This window comes from Myxocyprinus asiaticus, chromosome 23, assembly GCF_019703515.2.
Source record: "Myxocyprinus asiaticus isolate MX2 ecotype Aquarium Trade chromosome 23, UBuf_Myxa_2, whole genome shotgun sequence".
In the NCBI taxonomy this organism is placed as follows: Eukaryota; Metazoa; Chordata; class Actinopteri; order Cypriniformes; family Catostomidae; genus Myxocyprinus; species Myxocyprinus asiaticus.
The window spans coordinates 39,228,364-39,252,776 of NC_059366.1; the positions used below are offsets into that span (position 1 = coordinate 39,228,364).

The 24,413-nt window shown below is 40.8% G+C and overlaps 1 protein-coding gene across 2 annotated transcripts in view; it reads left to right on the forward strand.

The window, feature by feature from the left end:
• Positions 1-24,413, forward strand: part of LOC127414410 (cGMP-dependent protein kinase 1-like) — a 116,449-nt gene that overhangs the window by 20,313 nt on the left and 71,723 nt on the right. For both annotated transcript variants that reach the window (XM_051652419.1, XM_051652418.1), the window contains exon 3: positions 16,190-16,303. In XM_051652419.1, the coding sequence (XP_051508379.1) occupies positions 16,190-16,303 (114 nt within the window). The remainder of the gene's footprint in view (positions 1-16,189; positions 16,304-24,413) is intronic.

Genomic DNA, 24,413 nt, shown 5'->3' on the forward strand with positions numbered 1-24,413 from the left:
CTGGAACGGTAGCCGAACTTTTCACCTGAGCTATGAACAGAGAACAGAGGCTTACTCCCAGTTGGACATTACCGGTGGTATTAGAGAATTCGTGAGCAAGCTAGCCGTGGGCTATCGTGGATAGTGGCTGTAACATTACAGCTTGTAATTATATAAGACTCTTGAGATCGACCATTTTGTTACACAGTTTTAGGTAAAAGCTGGCTCACAGCTGAATAGTAAACCCTTACCAAAACAATAACATAACAAGTTAACCGAGTACTAATGTGGATTACAGATGTAAAATTACAGTTTGTAAAAATAATCTCCACACTTGATCACTATTCATGATAGTAAGAACAACAAACAATCTACATAATTCTACACAATTGTAGAGCTACAGTTCAAAACTCTGCATTTGAACCCTCGGTAGCAGATAAATCCACAAATAATCAAGCATACTTACAGGTTATGATCTGATGCGCCAGATTGTCCCAAAAAAGTGGGAACTGTACCATCTTTCAGGAGTAACCATCTTGAAAATCTGGCATTGGTTGTGGTTGTACTGCTGAGGAATAGTGGTAAACATACATTTTAACGACCGATTCTTCAATTCATCTGCCTTTGGAAGTCCTAACAAAGAGGTTTTGCTTTCACAGTGAAGAAAACAGCATCTTCTCGACATGGCAACAACACTAATCCAACACATCCTGGCCTCGGCTATAACTACCTTTGTTTGAGGGTGGGCTAAAGTAGCCCTTAGGTGGGTATTATGCAAATGTGTTACATAGGTACTTTACGGATGAAATGGCTGGACTACAAACCAGGTGTTTTGTGTAGTTCAGGAGCAGTGTTTTCTGTGGGAGAGGATAACTCCCTTTTGTGTAGACTTTGTGCTTTGTAACTTTGCAGAACTTTTACATGCACAAATAGCTGTATTATACACTAAAGGAAAGGTAAAATCCCAAAAAGCATAATAGGGCTTCTTTAAATAAACACACTTAAATAATGCAAGTATGGATATTTTCTTAATATATTGTTAGTGTATTTTTAATGTATTCAGGCGGTGTTTTGTATGAATTTGTGAACTCAAACCTACCTGCTCTCTCAGTGAGAACTGACGTGATTGGTGGTGTGGATGTAGGGTGACCATACGGCCTCTTTTTCCCGGACATGTCCTCTTTTTCAGACATTACAAAAAAAAAAAAAAAAAAAAGTCCGGCCAGGATTGTAGCGAGGACACCGAGGCAGGAGTGTTAAGATCCATATGCAGTTTTAATAACAGTATATATATATATATATATATATATATATATATTAGTAAAACAAAGTAACTAAACAGAGAAAACAAAAAGGCAGGCAGTGGTTCAGTACACAGGCAGACAGTCCAGGAAGGCTAACCAAGTAAATCTGATAGGCAGAAGGGTTATCCAGTAAACATGCAATAAATCCACAAAACTCACAAGCAGGCTGGGTAAAACGAGAAACAGGCAGGAGTCAAATCACAGGGAAACCAGGATGGGCAAGTAACGCTCAGAAATGTTGACAAGGCAAACAAGACTTCACACTGAATGTTAGAAAACGGGGAACTTAAATAACCAGAGTTAATGTGAAACAAGTGTGAGAGTAATTAGTCTAAGCAGAGGATTATGGGAAATGTAGTTTGTGGGATGTTAATACTCAGGGGATGATGACCTCTGGTGGCGTACAGGAGAGGTAGCAGGCGCCGCAGGTGTAACAGGGATTTCTAAATTTGCGAAAATGTTCGGGATTCGGCTTTGGTTGCATTATGATGTGCATCTGGTCTAATACTTCATTGTGTGCATGCATATTTGCATTGCTTTAACCCCTCTTTGTAAGTCCCGCCTTCTCGCACACCAATTGGTCAATTATAAGAGGCTTACAGCAACTATTGGCCAAATTCCTGCCTGTCAATCTCTCCAGGAACGTGCAAAGTTCTGTTGTGTTCAGCATCAAACAGTTGCTTGACAGTAGCAGCAAATGACAGCTGAGTGGAAAAAATGCCCAAACGAAAGTGCAAATTTACAGAAGATTTGCACAAAAAATTCCCATGCTTTCGTCCAGGTCGAGATCCGTGAGAAGCAAAATGTATGACATTAAAGCTGGCACTTATGTGTCAGTTGCTAATAAAGGTGCAAGTGATTTAGAAGCACACATTAGCTCTGCGAAGCATAAAGGGTCAGCAAAAGGTGAAAGTTCATCAGGTAAATTAACAGACTACTTTTTGCGACCAGGTAAAATTGTTATCACATTGCTTAATTTTCCCTGGCCATTCAGAATAATAGTAATAGTAAATGAAGGTACACTCATGGCATCAAATATTTTATTTTAGTACATGGACATTCAAAAGAATGTTGGAAATTTCTATTTATTTATATATATATATTTATATTATGCTAATAGAGTGTCTTTTTCACTGTATTAAAGTTTGCATTCATAGTAACACTGTTTTGAACTCTATTATTCCTATTATATCAGCCATGGCAAAAACCAAATGACGACTAGGCTTATGGCTTTGTCTTACAGTAAAAGTATAAAAATAGTAATCAGAGGATCGCTAATAGTGATCTGAGCTGAACTGACCAGCATTTCCATTTGAAGCCTCAAATCACGTTTTGCAAGTCCTGTATTTTTCGGTTCAAAAGAAAGTCTTGAAGATGAGATACAGTGCATTAAGAAAGTATTCAGAACCCTTCATTTTATTTTTTTCACATTTTGTTATGTTGAAGACTTATGTTAAAATGCTTTATTTTTTGTCACATCAATCTACACTCCATACCCTATAACGACAAAGCAAAACCAGATTTTTTTATAACTTTGCAAATTATTTAAAAATAAAAAAACTGAAATATCACATTAAGTATTCAGACCCTTTGCTATGACACTTGAAATTTAGCTCAAGTGCATCCCATTTCTCTGGATCATCTTTGATGTTTCTTCACTTTGATTGGAGACCACCTGTAGAAAATTCAATTGATTGGACATGATTTGGAAAGGCACACACCTGTCTATATAAGGTCTCACAGCTGAAATTTATATCAGAGAAAAAACCAAGCCATGAGGTCAAAGGAACTGCCTGCAGAGTTCAGAGACAGGATTGTGTCGAAGCACAGATCTAGGGAAGGCTACAAAAAAATGTAGGCTGCACTGAAGGTTCCCAAGAACACAGTGACCTCCATAAATCTTAAATGAAGAAGTTTGGAACAACCAGGACTCTTCCTAGAGCTGTCCGCCTGGCCAAACTGAGCAATCAGGGGAGAAGAGCCTTGGTAAGAGACTCTGGTTGAGCTCCAGAGCTCATGTGTGGAGATGGGAGAAACTTGCAGAAGGACAACCATCACTGCAACACTCCACCGATCTGGGCTTAATGGCAGAGTGGTCAGACGGAAGCCTCTCCTCAGTGCAAGACACATGAAAGCCTGCTTAGAATTTGCAAAAAAAAAGCAAGATTGAACTGTTTGGCCTCAATTCCAAGCATCATGTCTGTAGGAAACCAGGCACCGCTCATCACATGCGCAATACCATTCCAAAAATGAAGCATGGTGCTGGTAGCTCTAGGGGTGTTTTTCAGTGGCAGGGACTGGGGGACTGGTCAGGGTTGAAGGAAAGCTGAACGCAGCAAAATACAGAGATATCCTTAATGAAAACCTGTTCCAGAGCACTCAGGACTTTCCAACAGGACAATGACCCTAAGCACACAGCCAAGACAACACAAGAGTGTCTTAGGGACAACTTGAGGCTGTAATCGCTGCCAAAGGTGCTTTAACTAAGTACTGAGTTAAGTGTCTGAATAAATAAGTCAATGTGGTATTTCAGTTTTTTTCTTTTTAATAAATTTGCAAAGTTATCAAATCTGTTTTTTGCTTTGTCAGTATGGGGTATGGAATGTAGATTGATGTAAAAAAAAAGAATAATTTGAAGTATTTCAACATAAGGCTGCAACATAATATAATGTGAAAAAATGAAGGGGTCTGAATACTTTCTGAATGCACTGTATATCAGGGACTGGAGTGAGCATTTACACTCTCAGACACACATGGGATGTTTCAGCTGAGATAATTAGTTTAGCCTTACGATAGGAAAGCCCAGACAGGAAATGATGCCATGCTATTATTGTGCCCTGAATGTCATATTAGTCTGTGTGCAGAAGTCGTCATGCTAATTAGCCCCAATCTGAATAAATTAAGACACGCTTAATGACTGCAGATAATGTCAGCTCTAAAATTGCAGCTTGTGCATTTGATGCATGATTTCAGTGGATTACCCAAAAGTCATGCATTAGTAATCGTGTAAAAAGAGAGGATGACCCTAAAAACACAGTCATTTCTGCATTTATATGCTAAGAGTACACATTCAAGCGCTTTTTAAAGGAATATTTCACCCCACAATGGACATTCTGTCATAATTTGTCATAATTTATAATCATTCTTATGTTGTCCCAAAACCCTATGATTTTCTTTTTTCTGTGGAACACTAAAGGAGGAATGTTTTAGGAATATTGAAGACACATGTACAATTGTGAAGAACGCTTTCTAGTGCTCGAGAACATAGAACAGATATCAAAATTTTCACTGATAAACGACATTGGGTTATTTCTAATCAAAACCCATCATTTGGTTTTAGAAGACTTGCAATAAGATGCCTGTCACTTTCCTATAAGCTTTGAACTATCTTCTGCTATTGTTTTTTAAAGATGGATTTACTTAAGATACTGTATGTTCTTTTTATTCTTTATATTTTATCAGTACACATTATTCTAAATAACGTCCCTGAAATAGTGTTCAACCAATATGAGTATTTTAATGGCCTGTACAGTGCATAACACAATACCACATAATACAACTTAATGATGACAAATGAAACATGCAAAAATGGCTGAAATCAAAGAAAAATTATTTTACACAATGTTGACTCAGAATTCACTAAAACACTGAAAACAGACAACATGTATTATTTATTGACAAGTCTGTCAGTAGATTTTGGAATTGATACGAGGGGTAACTAACATTTCTGTTAAATAATGATGATCATTTCAAACTAGGCAAAAATGGGCTGATTAATTGGCCTGGCTGACATATTGGTCAGTCACTACTCTTAAACAACTTTTCTGTGACGTAACCAAGAATGCATGGGCGTGGAAAGATTAAAGTTAACCAATATTATTATATTCCAAAAGTTTAGCTTTTCACAATTTCACAAAATTGTTGTGTCCCATACTACATTACTTCTTGCAGAATATTTAGTTTTACTCAGGTGTACAGCATGCACTGTCCCTTTCAGCCTGCAGAGTAAACACAAGACAATCTCCCATCATTTAATATCTGTCTTCGCTGGGTTTATCTGCAGTCCACAGATAGTCCGCTCTTTATTTCATTTCATGCATTATTTCTTTCCTGCCTGTTTGATCACTTAGCGTCTGTCTCTGAGTTATTAATGTTTGTTTAGTAGGGAGCATGGGGGACAAATATCTAATACCTATCTAATACCTTTTTTTCTTATCTCTGTGAATCATGCGTAATAATTGGCTGTAGGGCATTAATAGAAGTTCAAGGCTGCTCTGAGCATTACTAATAACCATGACAGAGCAAACAGTATGAACAGGTTAGAGGGGGGTCACCAGTCATCTTGCAGTGCCAGCTCTTAACACGCCAGTGTCAGGTCCCCGTGTGGCATTACAAGAGATGTTTCCATTCTTTGCCAAAGAAGCACAGTGCATGTTGGGAAATGTAATGAGTTGTTTACAGCAAAGTCCTTGCCCTTAAAGGTCATAGCTTCCTGTGTCTGTTGCAGGAGGAACTGGAGGTCACATTATTGTACATTATTACTTCCTGTTTTGGTGGTGGGTGTATTAACTTTGGGAAAAACATTTAAAAATGACTAGTCTTTCAGTTTGAGCAAACCTTGTGCTGAACCTTACAACTTTGACCCTGTTCATGCTCACAATCTTCAAAAACCTTGTGCACTGATTAATTTCATGAATATCACTTCAGTTATTGAATTAACTTTCAGTTTAAAAAAAGATGCATGCTGTAGACACAGTGGCCCCAAAAAGAATTTGGACAACATTTAAGACACACTTAAAAAGTTATAATGGCATTACATTAGAACATAAAATATCAAAACAAGTTATTTTAAAGGAGGATAGGACAAGCAGACTTTTCAAGATTCCAACATTTCACAAAAAGAAGTTTGTTAAATCATAAAAGAACAGATAAGCTGTGAAAAATTGAGCCAAAAAGTATGTGGATACTTGATGTGATGAACTACACCCGACTTCATACATCCACTATTTAAAAGGAAAAGCAAAAATAGCTTGACAAGTGAAGTTCTGAGAAAAGGTCTAGCATGATTTGTTTGCAGGTTCCACTTGGTTTGATATTTTGTTATTTAATGCAATGAAATTCATACATTTTAAGTGAGGTTTAAGTGTCCAGATCTTTTTGGCACCACTGTATATAGACTTATTTAATAGACTTTATGACGCTATGGGACACCATCCGAGTGTCATGTGGTCTGAATCCCTTATACAATCACGGCGATTTATTGGCTGATGCCGCTTAAGTGACACCCCCTAGGGAGCTACGTCACAGGCTCCATAAAGGCTCTCGCTTTCGTGCCATCGAGTCAGATATTCTGTTCTTCAGTGCATGATCTCATCTGGCCTGTGTTGTACTAGCGACTCACGTCGAAGCGAGGATTATTATTTCTCCCTTTTGAGTGGCAACACAGGATGGATTTTAAGAAGTGTTCATCGTCGGTGAGGATTCCCACTACATGTGCGTTTCCTGTCTGGGGTTTTGGATTGCCCGCAGTGTGATTTGATGAACGTCAGCACGCTCTGCGAAAGGCTTGCCTCCTTTGGAAGGGATTCAGTCAAGCCATGTGCTCTGTTTGCCAGTGCCACACGGCTGTATGACTGGAGGGAGGTGGGCATGGATGCTGAGGAGACGGGAGCTGAGCAGCGGGTCGACCTTTGGTTCTCTCTGTCACCCACCCCGGATTCGGCTCGACGTTCTCCCATGGAGTTTACATGCGGGCATTTGCGTCCTAGCCCTGAGGCCCGCACACCGGTTTCCTTCTGTGCTGAGGATGACGACAGCATGTCTACGGCGGTGTCAGATTCCGAGGATTCCGCTGGTGGCCAGGCTGAGGCCTTGCCTCCTAGCGGACGGATTTCCAGGCCCTCGGTAACTTATACAGAGTTGCTGGAGGTTATTATACATGCAGTGGAGAAGCTGCACCTGGACTGGCCAGATGAAACGCAGTCAGAGGATCATAAAACCATCGTTTCTTAGTGGGCCAATGCGCATCTACGCCTCGTAGGCCGCTCCCTTTTTCCCCTGACCTCCATCGGGAGATTTCCTTGGATCAACCTTACTCAGGATTACAAACCAATCAACCTCAGAGTTTTCAAATGTGTGTCAAGCTTCCGACCATGGATATACATCGTCTCGGCGATGGAGGAGACACTGGCTGCCCATTTCTCTCTTTCTTGGCAGCCGAGGCCTACTCTTCCCTCGAAGCCTTGCAGGATGACTTTGTCGAACAAGGCCTACCTGGCTTCAGGTCAAGCGGTTTTGGCTTTGCTAGTGCTGGTAGTTTTGCAAGCCTACCAAGCCCATTTTATGAGGGATTTAGATGAGGGAGCTGGGATGGGTGCTGAGGCCATCATGGAACTACCCCGGGCTTCTGATTTGGCACTGAGAGCTACCAAACACATTGCTCGTGCTGTTGGTCACAATATGGCGGGCCTCGTGGTGGCGGATATTCATGACAAGGGCAAGGCCTTCCTAATGAATGCCCCTGTGTCACAATCTGGGCTGTTTGGTGATGCAGTCCAGTTGGTGGTGGAAAATTCCATGTTGTAAAACAGCAGACTGCCACATTCCAGCAGATGCTTCCTCGTAGAGAGAGAGAAAAAAGCCCATTGCAGCTCCAGTGTGCTCACGTTCGGCATCTTTGCAACGTCCCACCAGAGAGCCACATAAGGTGGCGGACCTGAGTTTTGCACCCCCTCAGAGGGATTGGGGTCCTCGTACGTTCCCGCCATCACGAGTGCATCTGCATAGGCAATTGGATGTTGGCCTGGCCCCTTTTAAACGGCCGGCAGGGCACCAGAAGTGAGCCTGACAGACTTGAGGTGAAACGAAGGGTGAGCCCCCATTCAGTGAACGAAACTGGACTGTACAAATGTATCCCTTTCTCTCCTGTTTGTATTCAATGGGGTTGTTCCGACAGACGTTTCTGTTCGGGAAGCCCCGTTTTTGATTTGGGAAATTCACTCTTTCTTAGAAAAAGGTGCAATAAAACAGATTCCCCCTTCTCAGAGAATGAGGCTTTTACAGCCATTATTTTCTACTCCTGAAAAAAATGGCAGCTTGCATCCCATTCTGGATTTGAGATGTTTGAATTTCATCCTAATGAAATGTCAATTCAGAATGCTGATGCAGTAACAAATAATGTCACAAGTACAGCTGGGGGACTGGTTTGTGACAATAGATTTGAAGGATGCTTATTTCAATAATCAGATATCACGAAGAACAGGCGTTTTCTCAGATTCGCTTTCGGGGGAAAGCGTACCAAATTTGCGACCTTCCGTTTGGACTTGCACTGGCACCATGCTCTTTCATAAAATGCATGGATGCAGCTCTGACACACTTAAGGCTTCAAGGCATCCGCATTTTGAATTATCTTGACGGTTGGTAGGTGTTAGCTCACTCATAGACTTTGGCTGCCCAACATTAGGATGTTGTTCTCAACCATTTGAGCAATCTAGGGCTGCGTGTAAACCTAGACAAGAGCATCCTGTTGCCAAGGCAACAGACTATGTTTCTAGGAGTGGAGCTGGACTCGCAGGTGAAGCAGGCACGTCTATCTCCAGCTCACGTTCTGTCATTACGCCAATGTCTTAACGTTTTTCAGAGTGGGACATGTTCTCCTTGCGAGAACATTTCACTGGCTTTTCGGGCTCATGATTGTGGTGTCTGCTGTCATTCCCCTGGGCATGTTGCATGCGAGAGCTTTTCAGTGCTGGATGAACTCCAGAAAGGCTTTAATCACTGACGCATGCGCTTCGTCCTTTCAGAGTGATGCATGGGTGCTACCAAACTGCTGCCATGGAAACGGACCTGCCTTCTGATGTCAGGCATTCAGTTGGGACAGGTGTGCCACTGCAAGGTGATAATGACAGACGCCTCCTCCACAGGTTGGGGCGCTGTACACAAAGATTGTCCAGCCTATGGAGTCTGGACGGGCCAGCAGCAATATTGGCACATAAACTGGCTGGAGATGCTCACGGTGCTGCTGGTGTTAAGTTTTTTCCTTCTGGAGATTCAGGACAGCCATGTCCTCATCCAGTTGGACAACAGGACAGTGGTCCTGTTCAATCGCCAGGGAGTGTTGTGCTTTCATGCCATGATAAGGCTGGCACATTGCATTCTTCTGTGGGCATGAGACAATATACTGTCTCTATGAGCCGTACATGTTCCGAACCGGTTGGACTTGGGGACAGATCTCCTGTCCAGACAGGGTCTGATGCCTGGAGAATGGACATTACATCCTCAGATTATGGAACAAATCTCTAGGAGGTTTGGCAGAGCGGAAGCGGACCTGTTCGCTTCGAGCGAGACACCACACTGTCCCCTCTGGTTTTCTCTCTCGCCCCCGGCACTACTGGGCATCGATATGCTGGCGCATCAGTGGTCAAGAGTGCGCCTTTACACGTTTCCATCGATTAGTCTGCTGCATGCAGTTCTGCAGAGGGTACGGGAGGATCAGGTTCATCTTCTGTTAGTGGCACCGTATTGGCCATCTCAAGTATGGTTTTCAACTCTGGTCTCCCTCCTGGAAAAGACACCTTGGGAGAATCCAGTCAGAGCGAACATGTTGTCTCAGGCACGGGGCAGCATTTGGCACCCCTGCCGGACTTGTGGAAGTAATGGGTGTGGCTCCTCAACGGGGCGCACTTTTGAATGATGGGTTATCCCCTGCTGTGGTTGAAACCATTCTAAATGCTAGAGCTCCATCAACGAGGAGGCTATATACGTTTAAGTGGTGTATTTTTGCTTCTTGGTGTACACGCAAAGTGAAAATCCAGTTCACTGCCCTGTTGGTACAGTGCTGGAATTTTCGCAGGAGCGTTTTGGGGCCTAAAGTCTATGTTGCTGCAATAGCGGCTGAACATGCGCTTATCGATGGAGTCTCTTTTGGTAGACATTCTCTTGTCTCTCGCCTTATGCACATGTTATGCAGGCTTAGACCTTTTCATCCCATCCACATTTCTTTATGGGATTTATCTGTTCTTTTAGAGGTGCTCTTGGGTGCTCCGTTCGAGCCCTTGACAACAGTTACTGATACGTTTTTGACTCTCAAGATGGCACTGTTAATGGCATTTGCATCGTTTTAGAAAGTTGGTGATTTCCATGCCCTGTCGGTCAGTCCCTTGTGTATGGATTTTGCACCAGGGTATTCAAAAGTTGTGTTAAGACCTCGTTTGGGCTATTTTCCCAAGGTTATTTCTACGTTGTTTCGCTCGTAGACAGTTAATTTTCAGGCTTTCTCTCCTTCCCCATTTGAGTTGGAGGAGCATGAAAAGTTACATATGCTTTGCCCAGTTCGGGCACTGTGAGTTTATGTTGACTGTACTAGCCAGTGGCGTAAGTCAGAACAGTTGTTTGGGTGCTTTGGTGGCCGCAACAGAGGTGTTTTGGTGTCCAAGCAAAGACTGCCTCATTGGTTTATTGATGCAATTTCGAGTGCTTACAAAGCGCATGGTTTACCTTCGCCTTCGGGTATTCAAGACCTTTTACAAGGAGCATGGCATCCTCATGGGCTTTGGCTAGAGGTGTGTCCTTGGAGGACATTTGTATGGCGGCAGGGTGGTCCTCTCCACATACATTTGTTAGATTTTATAATCTGGACGAGGGATTGACTCCTGCTTCCCAGGTTCTCTCTGTTGGAACAGGAGTGAATTCATAATTCCTTTTATTCAGATGCTTTAGCTCGCTTGTGCGCTGCTGTATTCTTGCCACATGGGCTTAGACAGTTGGCAGCTACTGTTCGCATGGTGTGAATGTATTCATTCCCATAGCGATCATACGCTGCTTGAGTTCCACGAAAGGGAACGTCTTGGTTACGTACGTAACACTGGTTCCCTGAGGGGAATGAGACTCTGCATACCTGGCCATACTGTTGCATAGGCTCATGCCTTTTGCAGAAAATTGGACTCCGGACTCAAGATGGCGCCGAGTATGGCTGCTGCGTTGCGAGCTCCGACACAACATAGCAATGGTTTGTTTGTTTTGTTTACAATTCTTATGTTTTTTGTCTTGGATGTTGTCTGCCTTATTGTCTACGACAGACAAACACTTTTGGACATTGGTTCAGCGATCTCACACCGAAAACCGGACTTCACATTCCTCAATGCCGACCCGCTGTTTACAAACACGCAAGCGGAGCCCTTTGTCTGGGCAGCACGGCCGCGGAAACGCAAAAGGAAAAGGGGAAACAGAGCCGGCGTTCTCATCAGAGTAAGACGCCGCGCAAATCGACCCCTTCTACCCACTATTCTACTGGCAAATGTTCAGTCTCTGGATAACAAGCTCTGCGAGCTGAAAGCGCGGATCTCTTTCCAACGAGAGACGAGGGACTGCTGCATTATCTGCCTTACGGAAACTTGGATGTCTGCGGAGATTCCAGACTCAGCCATTGAACCCACGGGGTTCTCCATGCTCCGAGCGGACAGAGCGAAAGACCTCTCAGGTAAAACTAGAGGAGGTGGTGTATGTTTTATGATCAACAAATACTGGTGTGATCAGAGGAACGTACATTCCATCAAGTCTTTCTGTTCTCCTGATCTGGAATTTCTTATGCTCCTGTGTCGACCATTCTGGCTACCGAGGGAATTCACAGCAGTCATTATCACTGCTGTGTACATCCCCCCACAAGCCGACACAGACCGGGCACTCAAGGAACTGTATGGGATTATAAGTGAGCAGGAAACCGCGCATCCTGAGGCCGCGTTCATTGTGACCGGGGACTTTAATAAAGCCAGTTTAAAATCAGTTGCACCAAAATATCACCAGCACATTAGTTTCAACACACGAGGGGACCGGGTTTTGGACCATTGCTACTCTCCGTTCCGGGATGGCTACAAATCCCTCCCCCGCCCACCATTTGGCAAATCGGACCACTCTTCCATTCTGCTTCTGCCCGCTTACAGGCAGAAATTGAAACAGGAAGCACCCACCCTCAGAACGATCCAGTGCTGGTCGGACCAATCAGATTCTACGCTACAAGACTGTTTTGATCGCACGGACTGGGAGATGTTCCGGTCCGCCTCTGATGACGACATCGAGCTTTACGCTGATAGCGTAATGTGTTTCATCAGAACGTGCGTAGAGGAAGTGATTCCGACCAGAACTGTACGAATCTATCCGAATCAGAAGCCGTGGTTCAATAGCGATGTTCGCGCGGCACTTAATGTGCGGACCTCCGCTTTTAATTCCGGGAACGCGGAGGAGCATAAACAAGCCAGTTATGCCCTCCGAAAAATCAAAACAGCAAAACGCCAGTACAGGAGCAAGATTGAAGGACAGTTTAACACCACCAACTCTAGAAGCATGTGGCAGGGAATTAACATCATCACGGACTTTAAAGGGAATAAAAACTCCGCCATGAACACCGCTGCCTCTCTACCGGATGAGCTAAATATTTTTATGCTCGTTTCGAGGGAAATAACACCGCGCTCGCGGAGAGAGCTCTCACGGCCGAAGCTACAGAGGTTAGTTCACTCTCCGTCTCTGTAGCGGATGTAACCCGATCCTTCCGACGGGTGAATATTCGCAAAGCCGCGGGTCCAGACGGCATTCCGGGCCGCGTCATCAGAGCGTGCGCGAACCAGCTGGCTGGTGTTTTTACGGACATTTTCAACCTTTCCCTCTCTTTGTCTGTAGTCCCCACATGCTTTAAAACATCCACCATTGTGCCTGTTCCAAAACAATCAAAAATAACTTGTTTAAATGACTGGCGTCCTGTTGCTCTGACCCCCATCATCAGCAAATGTTTTGAGAGACTAATCAGAGATTACATCTGCTCTGTATTACCACTCAATCTTGACCCGCTGCAGTTTGCATACCGCAACAACCGCTCCACTGATGATGCCATTGCATCTACAATACACACTGCTCTCTCCCACCTGGAAAAAAAGAACACTTATGTGAGAATGTTGTTTGTAGACTACAGCTCAGCATTCAACACCATAGTGCCCTCCAAGCTTGATGAGAAACTCCGGGCTCTGGGCTTAAACAGCTCGCTGTGCAGCTGGATCCTGGACTTCCTGTCAAGCAGACGCCAGGTGGTTAGAATAGGCAGCAACATCTCCTCATCACTGACCCTCAACACTGGAGCCCCGCAGGGCTGTGTTCTCAGCCCACTACTGTATTCCCTGTACACACATGACTGTGTGGCAACACATAACTCCAATGCCATCATTAAGTTTGCTGATGACACGACGGTGGTAGGTCTGATCACTGACAATGATGAAACAGCCTACAGAGAGGAGGTGCACACTCTGACACACTGGTGTCAGGAGCACAACCTCTCCCTCAACGTCAGTAAGACAAAGGAGCTTGTGGTGGACTTCAGAAGAAAAGACAGAGAACACAGTCCAATCACCATCAATGGAGCACCAGTGGAGAGAGTCAGCAGCTTCAAGTTCCTGGGTGTCCACATCACTGAGGAACTCACATGGTCCGTCCACACTGAAGTCGTTGTGAAGACTGCTCATCAGCGCCTCTTCTTCCTGAGATGGCTGAGGAAGTTTGGAATGAACCGCCACATCCTCACACGGTTCTACACCTGCACTGTAGAGAGCATCCTGACTGGCTGTATCTCCGCCTGGTACGGCAATAGCACCGCCCACAACCGCAAAGCACTGCAAAGGGTGGTGCGAACTGCCAAACACATCATCGGAGGTGAGCTTCCCTCCCTCCAGGAAATATATACAAGGCGGTGTGTGAAAAAAGCTCGGAGGATCATCAGAGACTCCAGCCACCCGAGTCATGGGCTGTTCTCACTGCTACCATCAGGTAGGCGGTATCGCAGCATCAGGACCCGCACCAGCCGACTCCATGATAGCTTCTTCCCCCAAGCAATCAGACTTCTGAACTCTTGATCTCCCACGATCAAAATACATCAGCCCTGCACTTTATTACTCTTTTATCTCACACCGGACTGTCATAAATTATATTACTGTTATTATATTATGTCTCTCTTAACAACTGACTATCAACCGACAGCCTGAATGTCAATACAGTACAATACTGTACATTCTATATATATATATATATATATATATATATATACATATATATATATATATATATATATATACTTTTTTATATATATTTTAATTTTTATTGAATAATGTGTATCTATATATTATCTATATAGTAAAAACAAAAAAACAAAAACAAAAAACAAAAACAGCATATTGTATACTGTACAGTGTATGTTATTATTTGTATATTGAGTGTAATTATATAAGTGTATAACAGATGTTTAAATTGTGTTGTGTTAATTTGATGTTTTAAGTTGTGTAATTATGTATAACAGATGTTTAAATTGTGTTGTGTTAATTTGATGTTTAAGTTGAGTTTAATTATGTATAACAGATGTTTAAATTGTGTTGTGTTAATTTGATGCTATTGTAAATTGGTATATGTCTCATCACTGTCACGACTGCTATGTTGATCGGAACTGCACCCAAGAATTTCACACACCATTGCACCTGTGTATATGGCTGTGTGATAAAGATTTGATTTGATTTGATTTTCAATGGTGCGAAAGCGAGCGCCTTTATGGAGCCTGTGACGTAGCTTCCTGGGGGGCGTCGCTTAAGCACCATCAGCCAATACATTGGCATGACTGTATAAGGGCTTCAGACCACGTGACACTCTGATGGTGTCCCATAGCGATCATATGCAGTGTCTTTGTTTCCCTAAAGGAACCAAGGTTACATACGTAACCAATACATTTTACTGTGATCTTAAAACATTTGGTTGTATTTTGCTGTCTTGTGTACACACTTTAATGTGTGTAAAAACTTAATTAAACATCCATCGCAAGTTGCAGCTTTTCTCAGAGGAAGTTTTAAAATCAGAAGTTTATCAAAGATGCCTAAAGATTTTTTTTCTCCAGAACTCCATGATTGCCTAGCAACACATATGAGGAATATACTTTGCACCAAAATGAACATATGAGGAATAAAATCACAATGTTTTTGTGACTGAGGCGGTTTCACTTAGAGACTTAGATCTCATACTGTGTATGATTCTGTGCTTTTAATCACAAATATGCAAGAAAAAAACTGCTAAATAATCATATAGTCATTCAGACAAAATGTATTTCTATAAACAATAATGCAAAATAAAGTTTCATTCCAATTACTGCACTTCAGCCATTGGCAGGTGTGGCAAAAAAGGAATTTTGGACCCTTGTCATAATAAATGAAAGCAGAGAAAGGTTTGATGAAGGTCAAGGCCATATGAAAGTCAATCCACCCCATAATCCTCTTCTGGCAGAGCAGAATATTAATGATAATTTAAATCGTCCATAAGAAGATATGGGTCATCAACTCTCTCTCTTTCCTTGTGTTCTTAAATTCTCCTCTGAAACCCTGAGATGTCCTTCACACCTTTTCGATACATTTCTCTGCATCACTTAGTCTCGTCTCACATGGTTGTTCACCTGTGTCATCACCTCTGTGTCTGCTCATCAGTTGAAAAGTGAGAATAGACGCTCTTTACTTTTGTGATAAAGCACCATTCGGGCACAGCATATAATTTCCTATCGACCAGTTCATTCTATTCTATCAGTTCTATCAATCTATTCTCTATTACTTATTTCCATCACAATGGAGAAAATGGTGTTTAAAATGAAAAATTATAAAAGAACACATAAAATATTATATTCTTCTGTATGTGTGTATATAATTTCCTCGTTGATTTTGGGTTGAAATAAGACTTGAACATGTTTCTAGTGTTCTTTGTTTTTGTTTTGTTTTGTATGTGTGTGTGCAAATCTCATTGAATTTTTCAAAAACTGGCTATGAACTAGTTCCAAAACTGATAAAGCCAAGATTAAACATGCCTATAAATGATTGAAGTATGTATAAATGATTTTATTCCAGAGGGGAAAGTGGAAGTGACTAAAGAAGGATTAAAGCTGTGCACTATGGGACCAGGAAAGGTGTTTGGAGAACTCGCCATCCTTTATAACTGCACCAGGACAGCCACTGTGAGAAGTGAGTACACTAACATACATATGCACTGCAGTAGCGAATGAAGTAATTCTGATGACTCATTCAAAGAGTAAAAAACACAAAAAAACATTTAAGGGATATTTTGTTCACCAAACACAGTGATATTAAACAGCTTGTGGTGGTGGCAAAGTGGGCTAAAGCACAGAACTGGTAAGCAGAAGTTTGCCGGTTTGATCCCCACTGCCACCACCATTGTGTCCTTGAGCAAGACACTTAACTCCAGGTTGCTCTGGGGGGATTGTCCCTGTAATAAGTGAACTGTAAGTTGCTTTGGATAAAAGTGTCTGCCAAATGCGTAAATGTAATCTTGCTACTGTAGGATTTTCTCTCTGGGCAAAGAATTCTCAGTGTGACTGAATACAACAGTGACACTAGAAATCACTTTATCTGTGTTTGTAATGTGTGCACTCATCGATAGAGAAGGGGCCGGACTCAGATATATATGAGGGGTTTTAACAGAAATAAAAGGAGACACAACAAATCAGTGGGAATAAATGGTAGGATAGTAGGATAAACTGTAAAAAATAAGTAAAATATTAATATTTTTTTCTTAAGTTAGAAAATTAAAAGAAACAGTAGTTAAAGGAATATTCCAGGTTCAATACAAGTTAAGCTCAATTGACAGCATTTGTGTTGACTACAAAAAAAATAAAAATTCGCAGTTATAGTGAGGCACTTACAATGGAAGTGAATGGGGCCAATTTTTGGAGGGTTTAGAGGCAGAAATGTGAAGCTTATAATTTTAAAAACCACTTACATTAATCTTTCTGTAAAAACTTGTGTATTATTTGAGCTGTAAAGTTGTTTATATCATCATTTCTACAGTCATTTTAGGATTTATGTTGTTATGTCATCATGGACATAAATTTACACGGAAAAGGTTAGTTAGGGATTTTATCACACTAAAATTTTAACATTTACGGATTGGCCCCCATTCACTTCCATTTTAAGTGGCTCACTGTAACAGATTTTTAAAGAAAAGGAGAGATAAGTTTAAATTATTTTTTTTTGGTAATCAACATAATGCCATTAATGCTGTTGACTGAGCTTATAGGGTTAGTTCACCCAAAAATTACAATTCTCTCATTTATTCACCCTCATGCCATCCCAGATGTGTCTGACTTTCTTTCATCTGCTGAACACAAAATGAAGATTTTTAGAAGAATATCTCAGCTATGTAGGTCCATACAATGCAAGTGAATAGGTGCCCTAAATTTTGAAGCTCCAAAATCCACATAAGAGTACTTAAAAGTACTACAGGCAACTCTGGTGGTTAAATCCATATCTTCTGAAGTGATATGATAGGTGTGGCTGAGAAACAGATCAATATTTAAGCCCTTTTCCTTCACTTCCACTTTCTCCTTCTTTGTTTTTTGGTGATTCACGTTCTTCATGCCTATCACCCCCTACTGGGCAGGGAGGAGAATTTATGATAAAAAATGACATAAATATTGTTTCTCACCCACACCATATTTTATTGTGTCTGAACACATGGATTTAACCACTGGAGTCATATGGATTACTTTTATGCTCCCTTTATGTGGATTTTGGAGCTTTAACATTTTGGCACCCATTTACTTGCATTGTATGGCCCTACAGAGCTGAGATATTCTTCTAAAAATCTTAATTTGTGTTCTGCAGAATAAAGAAAGTCATGCACATCTGGGATGCCAGATCCCTTTTGTATTGTACCTGGAATTTTTCTATGAAAAGAATTTTATATCTTAGAATATTTCTTGAATATGGCCCCTGGTACTCATTATGGAATTACCAGCTAGTTTACACAGCTGTAATAAAATCCATTGTTATCCCATAATGCTTCTTTTTTTTTTTTTCTTTTTTTTCTTTTAAGTAGATCATCTTATGTGCATAGGCCTGTGCACTCTGTTGTTTCTGGATCATTTTCAAGCCTTTCCCTCATTTCTTATTCCATTCTTTTCTTCATTTTCTTTTTCCTTTGTGCCATCATTCTCTTTCATACATATTCTCTTTTTTCCTCTGCTTGGCTCTGTTTCTCCATTCTCACTCCCTTTGCTCTTCCTCTTCTCCGGCAGTGTTTATGCTTCCTGTGAGCTTGCACCCTGGTTCTCTGGTTAGCGTCTGGGACAGGAAGTTAGCGGGGCTGGGATTAGGGGACATGCATGTGTCTGATCTCCCAACACACGGCCAAATTTGACACATAACTGTGTGCATGACTACCATTAGAGCAAAGCAATCTTTAATCTCACTTGTAGAAGAGCGTGGATGATTCTCATTAAATGTAATTTCACTTCAATTTATGTAAGGAATATCCTGGGTTAAATTATATTTAATCTCGATTTCCACAGAATTTCTTTTTTTTACTTGGTTGGTGAAATGTGTGTACAGTAATGCTCTTATAATGGAAGCCAAAAGGACAAATGTACATTATCTCAAATAAACACAAATGTATTATTTATATGTAACTTATCACATTGTTTGAAAGAGTTGTGCATCTTTTATGTGCATATTTTGCATCCATGTCTCAATTCATGTAATGGCCATGTAAAGCCCGTGTAAACTTTCACTTGATATGCTCAAAGATACTAGAGGAATGTGATGTATCTGTTAAACACTTTTTACATGGAAAAGTAGTCCTACCTCAAAAGGATGATTTAGACGACTTTACAGATTCAGTAGTTCGCAAGTTAATGTAATCCTGTAGTGAGGATAGTGTAAACGAGTTTGGCTCGCTATCCCTGGAGGAGGGCTCGAGGCTTGAAACTTGACCCGAGCTTGAATACCCCCCTAACTTGTAGAGTTATTGATGAGTGGATGGAAGAGATGGGGTGGATGGAGGAATGCCGGAAGAATCGTCACCACCATGGAGGTAAGCAGCTGTTTATATATGCTTACTCTGGTGATGAGATTGGTCGGAGTAAATGAACATGCTTCTCCCTAACTTTGTTATGAAACTCCATTTAAATAAAAATTTTATGGTTGGGAAGAATAAATATAAGAAATAATGTAAGCTGCACATTTCTACTTATAAACCGCCTGAAATGCCTTTCCCCTTAGACTTCCATTGTTAGTGCGAAAGTGTAAACATGATTTTTGTTTGTTTTACCAACCGAATAATGAGTCAGAAATATTTTTGTAATCATCAGCGTGACACAAATGCTGTCCATAGAGCTTAAGTTGTGTTAAACCTTTAATTCAGTTCAAAATTTGCTGGCTCAATAAGTGTTGCTTGCTAACAAGTGAAAAAATCCCACAGACTTATTGAAAAAGGGACCCGAGCCATATCTAGAGACCAGAATATTATAGAGACTTGGGGATTTTGACTTGGCAAAGTAAGTAATCTCCTAGCAACCACATTCAGAACATTGTGGTGGCAAGTGTTTCTTTAGAAAATGTAACAATTTAGTTATTTATGGTAGTGTTGGGTTCGAGTACACCTTAGTCGAGTTGAGTCAAGTCCGAGTCTTTTAAACAATCGAGTCCGAGTTGAGTCCGAGTCCAAAAGGGGCAGAGTTGGACTTAAGACCGAGTCCATAACAGGCCGAGTCCGAGCCGAGTCCGAGTCCGAAAGAATCTGTTCATGAATCTGAATTAATATTGTAACTGTTAACTCAACATCAATATTTTAAGCTTATTTTAAACTTCACAACTAAGAAAAACAGTCTGTAAATATAAATGTAACAAAAAAAACCTTCAACACAATTCTTATTGCGTTCTGTTGACATTTAAATTATTTGTTACATTTTCCCCTCCACTCAAACATAGACTAAAGAATGTGAAAGCTGTGTTAGTCATTACAACCGAGGTTTTTATGTTTCAAATTTTAACGTCGTTTTTATTTCTTCATTTTCAATTTATCAATTCAGTTTAATTTAGTTTTATTTAAAATTATCCCTATCTAAAGAAATAATAATAATCTCTATACTGAGATTTCTTTCTGAATCTTTTTTCTTTATCTGCCGACTGATTTGGGAAAATACAGTACATACAAATGAGTTAACACTGTAGTAATTAGCACTCGCTGAGAAGTTCTGTCTCACGATTTGACTGCAAACACTGGAAAAGCCCACTGACAATATTAGGGCCATGTCGTCACGGATATGATTTTCTAGTTAATTTGCGGAAAACCTCACAATGCAGGGCAGTTTTGCGTGCTGCTCGTGTACCTAAATCCCTGATGCGTCCATGTGCGTCTCGCAGCAGCTGCCGCAGAAGATTAATATAATATATATATATATATATTTGCTTGAGCGGAAGCCACGTTGGTCTGCAATCAAATGTGACATTTTTAAATAGCAACCAAAGAAAATTTTCTTTGAAAAGTTCTTCTTTAACATGGAGGGTAATAATTTTGAGTCATAATTTAACAGAATTGTCCTTCAAAAGTGTCAGAGGTGTAGGCTAAAACAAGATGTGCATAAGTTACCCGGTGGTTTAAAAAAAATAAAAAATAAAAATAATAAAAACGTCATAACCTTGTAACATGAAGTTTAGCTTCATACACAAACTCTGTCATCGAATAATACATTTATTTTATAGTCTATAATTAAATTATAAACAAAATGTTTCACTGCCCAAAATATCCTAATATTTTATTGTCCATGGTTGAATGTTGTGAATGGTGGACAAATGCTGTAAAAGAATGTATATTATGCAGTATTTTAATGCTTTGAAAATAGTGAATCAATAATAAATAGGTGCTGTTTATCTGTTTAGAGTTGCTGTCTGCTTTAGCAATAATGCTTTTTTTCTCCGCCTATTTAAAAAGTTACACAGTTACAATTTTTCTCAATTGCTAACACACATTTCTTGAATATGTAATATGTTTTCTCAAAACCCTAAATACACGTCTTGATACTCACACCATTTTGGACAAACCCTTGACTTTTGACCCAAAAGTAAACATTGTAGTCAAAACCATATTATCTGTCGTAGAAACCAAATTTTGCATACAAATTACACACAAAACCATCAAATACAATCAACCTTCTGAATACCCTTTACACACTGCTGGGAGGAATTGAAAAAACTATTATAAAAAGATTTTCATGAACCAATAATATAACGTGTCCCTGAATTTCAGATGTGTTCCACTCAATGAGTTTGACATGATGTGAATCATACAATCACACAAATACTACAATTGTCTTTCTTACAGGATGTTTATTTTCCATTCACAGTACAGTACTGCAGTTGCTTGTTGAACAATCATGCTTGTCACTTTAGTGGTCACAGTAATGTAATGTAAGTCACCAACACAAATTCTGAAAACAAAGGAGGCTAAGAAAACAAGGAAAGAAACAGAGCATTTTCACCTAGGTAAGAGAGTTAGAGTACGCTACAGTACTGTAATAGCAATAACAGTTAATTCTGAGTCAGCATCAGGGTCAGGCCAGAGATTTTCATCAACATCACAGGCTATGTTTTCCCTAGCCAAACGCAGGGGGAACATGCCCTGGAATGCCTGAGCCATCCTTGACAGGACTCCACAGCAATGTCCCCACAAGCTTCCACCACAGCTAGGAGAAGGTTGTTCTGTACATAGGGATTTCTGTCATAGACCTTCCACCGCCATGCTGAGAAGAACTTGTCTATCGGATTGAGGAAAGGCAAGTATGGTGGGAGGAACACATTTGTGAATCTTGGATCATTCATGAACCAGTTCCGGACCAGAACAGTATGGAGGAAACGTACGTTGTCCCAAACAACAACATAACAATGCTGCACTTCTCTCTGGGCATGTTGGAAAAGAGCTTCCCATAGGCCATCCAGAAAAGTCAGAAGACTTTGAGTGTTATATGGCCGAGAGTAGCATGGTGGTGAAGGAGTCCATGGTTGCACAAAGTGTAACATTACCCCCACGCTGTCCAGGGACCTCCACGAGAGCACGTTGGCCAATAATGTTGCGCCCTCTTCGTCTTCGCTTTTTGAGGTTGAATCCTGCCTCATCCACAAAGATGAACTCATGCAAGGTGTCACTGGCATCAAACTGGAGTATTGTCTGTATGAGATTTGATTACATTACATTTCAATACAGCCAATCCAGTATTGTTACAGTAAGCCAAGAAAACTATATCACAGCATGTAAGTTATCTGTTGCCTACACAGTACAATAGTTGATATTTACACACAAATTATGGAATACATGTAAACACCTACCTGGACATATTGGAAATGCAGCTCTTTTACTTTCTCTGAGTTCCTCTCAAACGGAACCCGGTACACTTGTGTCATGCGCATATGGTTGTGCCGAAGGATGCGATCAGTTGTTGACTCTCTCTATATTTTGGAAAATGTCATTGTCTTCAATAATTCTTGCCTGGATTTCTCTGAGGCATATGAGGTTGTTTACCACAACCATGTTTACGATGGCATTGACTTGGGCCTCAGAAAAAATGCTTGGTCTACCACCAACAACTGGTTGTCTTTCAATTCTGCAAACAAACAACAGTGTTTGACATTGTCACACATTATTGACAATATGAATCCTCAACTTCATGTCATTTTCTTGTATTGCCTGCTTCTGCTACTGTAATGCATATAGTTGCATGGTACGTACAGTACAGAATAGTACAACTTCATAGTGTGGTACCTGTTTTCATCCCTGAAAGTCCGGACAATTGATGCAACACTGAAACGGCTCAGGTTTGGCTGTACTCTCAGCCCAGCTTCCCTCATTGTCCTACCGTGTACAACAACATGGCCAACTACAGTAGCATGGATCTTATTTGAGATTGTTGTTGTTCTTCCTCTTCCTCTGCCTCTCCCTTGTCTACCTCCTCTCATTCTTACCATTAATCCATCGTTAATCCAGGATGGACTTCAAAGACATTAGTCATTAATATTACAGTTCATACAAAATCTTTGTTTAAATACTGACCCTTAACACTTACTTGGTATAATAATTTTAAACCATGACTTGCACTATACACAAGTAATATTGGCATTAGTATGTGAAACTGTAATAGAAATTACAGTTTCATTTTCTTTTAATGCATGAATTTCTGTAAAGCTGCTTTGAAATTATGTGTGTTGTGAAAGGCGCTATACAAATAAAACTGACTTGACTTGACTCATTCTCTGATGTTTGCATCTATGATTCCGAAACACAGGTGAGCTTACCTGTTGCCCTTTTTATTAATTCCAATCTCCTTATTGCTTGAGTAATTTTGGTCGTAAGTGCTTACATGTGGACAATTGTTTGTTTAGGGTGTTTGAATTGCGCTGGTTTGAGTTTACTTATTGAACGGCAGTGTTTTCTAAATACAACATGGTGACAATTTTGTCTTAAAGTGAGAGGTGTGTTTAGACTTTTGCAAAGAAGTGTGAATGGACCAGAGAAATGTGGCAAAAAGTGTAAATAGTGTTTATAGACTGGGGTACATGGTCTTTCTGCTGGGAAATGGCAAAATGGTTTTGTGAGGATGGCTTACACTACCAATTTTTAGCAATCGAGAAAAACTATAATTCATCAAGCTATTATGGACCAGTTCAAGCTGATAACACTGTGTGGACCACAAGAGACTACAGAATCCTACATGTGTTGATACATTACACCTAAAAATACTTAATATCCAATATTAATACTATTTTTATGTATTTTTATTTTGATATGCTGTTTTTAGTAAACTGTGAGGGACATGAGGTGGGTGACTTGACTCAATTAAGTTTTTAACCATGATGAAACCACGATGCGAGCACCGTCTTGACTGCACAAATGCCACACACCAGTTGTCAGGTCCCGTGTCATGTGAAACTGCTTTGTTTAGTTTCTATTACATTGGATACATACCCGTCTTTATGTTTTCATCATGCCAGCCACCTCGGTAGTTGATGTTATACAGTAGTCTCTGTAGTAACATTCAAGCGTATTGGTTGACTGATGAGTGTGCCTGTGCACGTGCATATGTGTGTGTGTGTGTTTGCTTAAACACAGTGAAACAACTCTCGCTACGTCTACGACTTCAGGGGCTAATACTGCTGCATGCAGACTGTCATGTGTATTTTGTTGATTCATGTCTTTTATTTTGAAAAGTTTCGTTCCTGTTCCCTTGTCATGTGATTTCACGTTTTCCCTCCATGTTCATGTCATGTTTTCATTGGTTTATTGTTT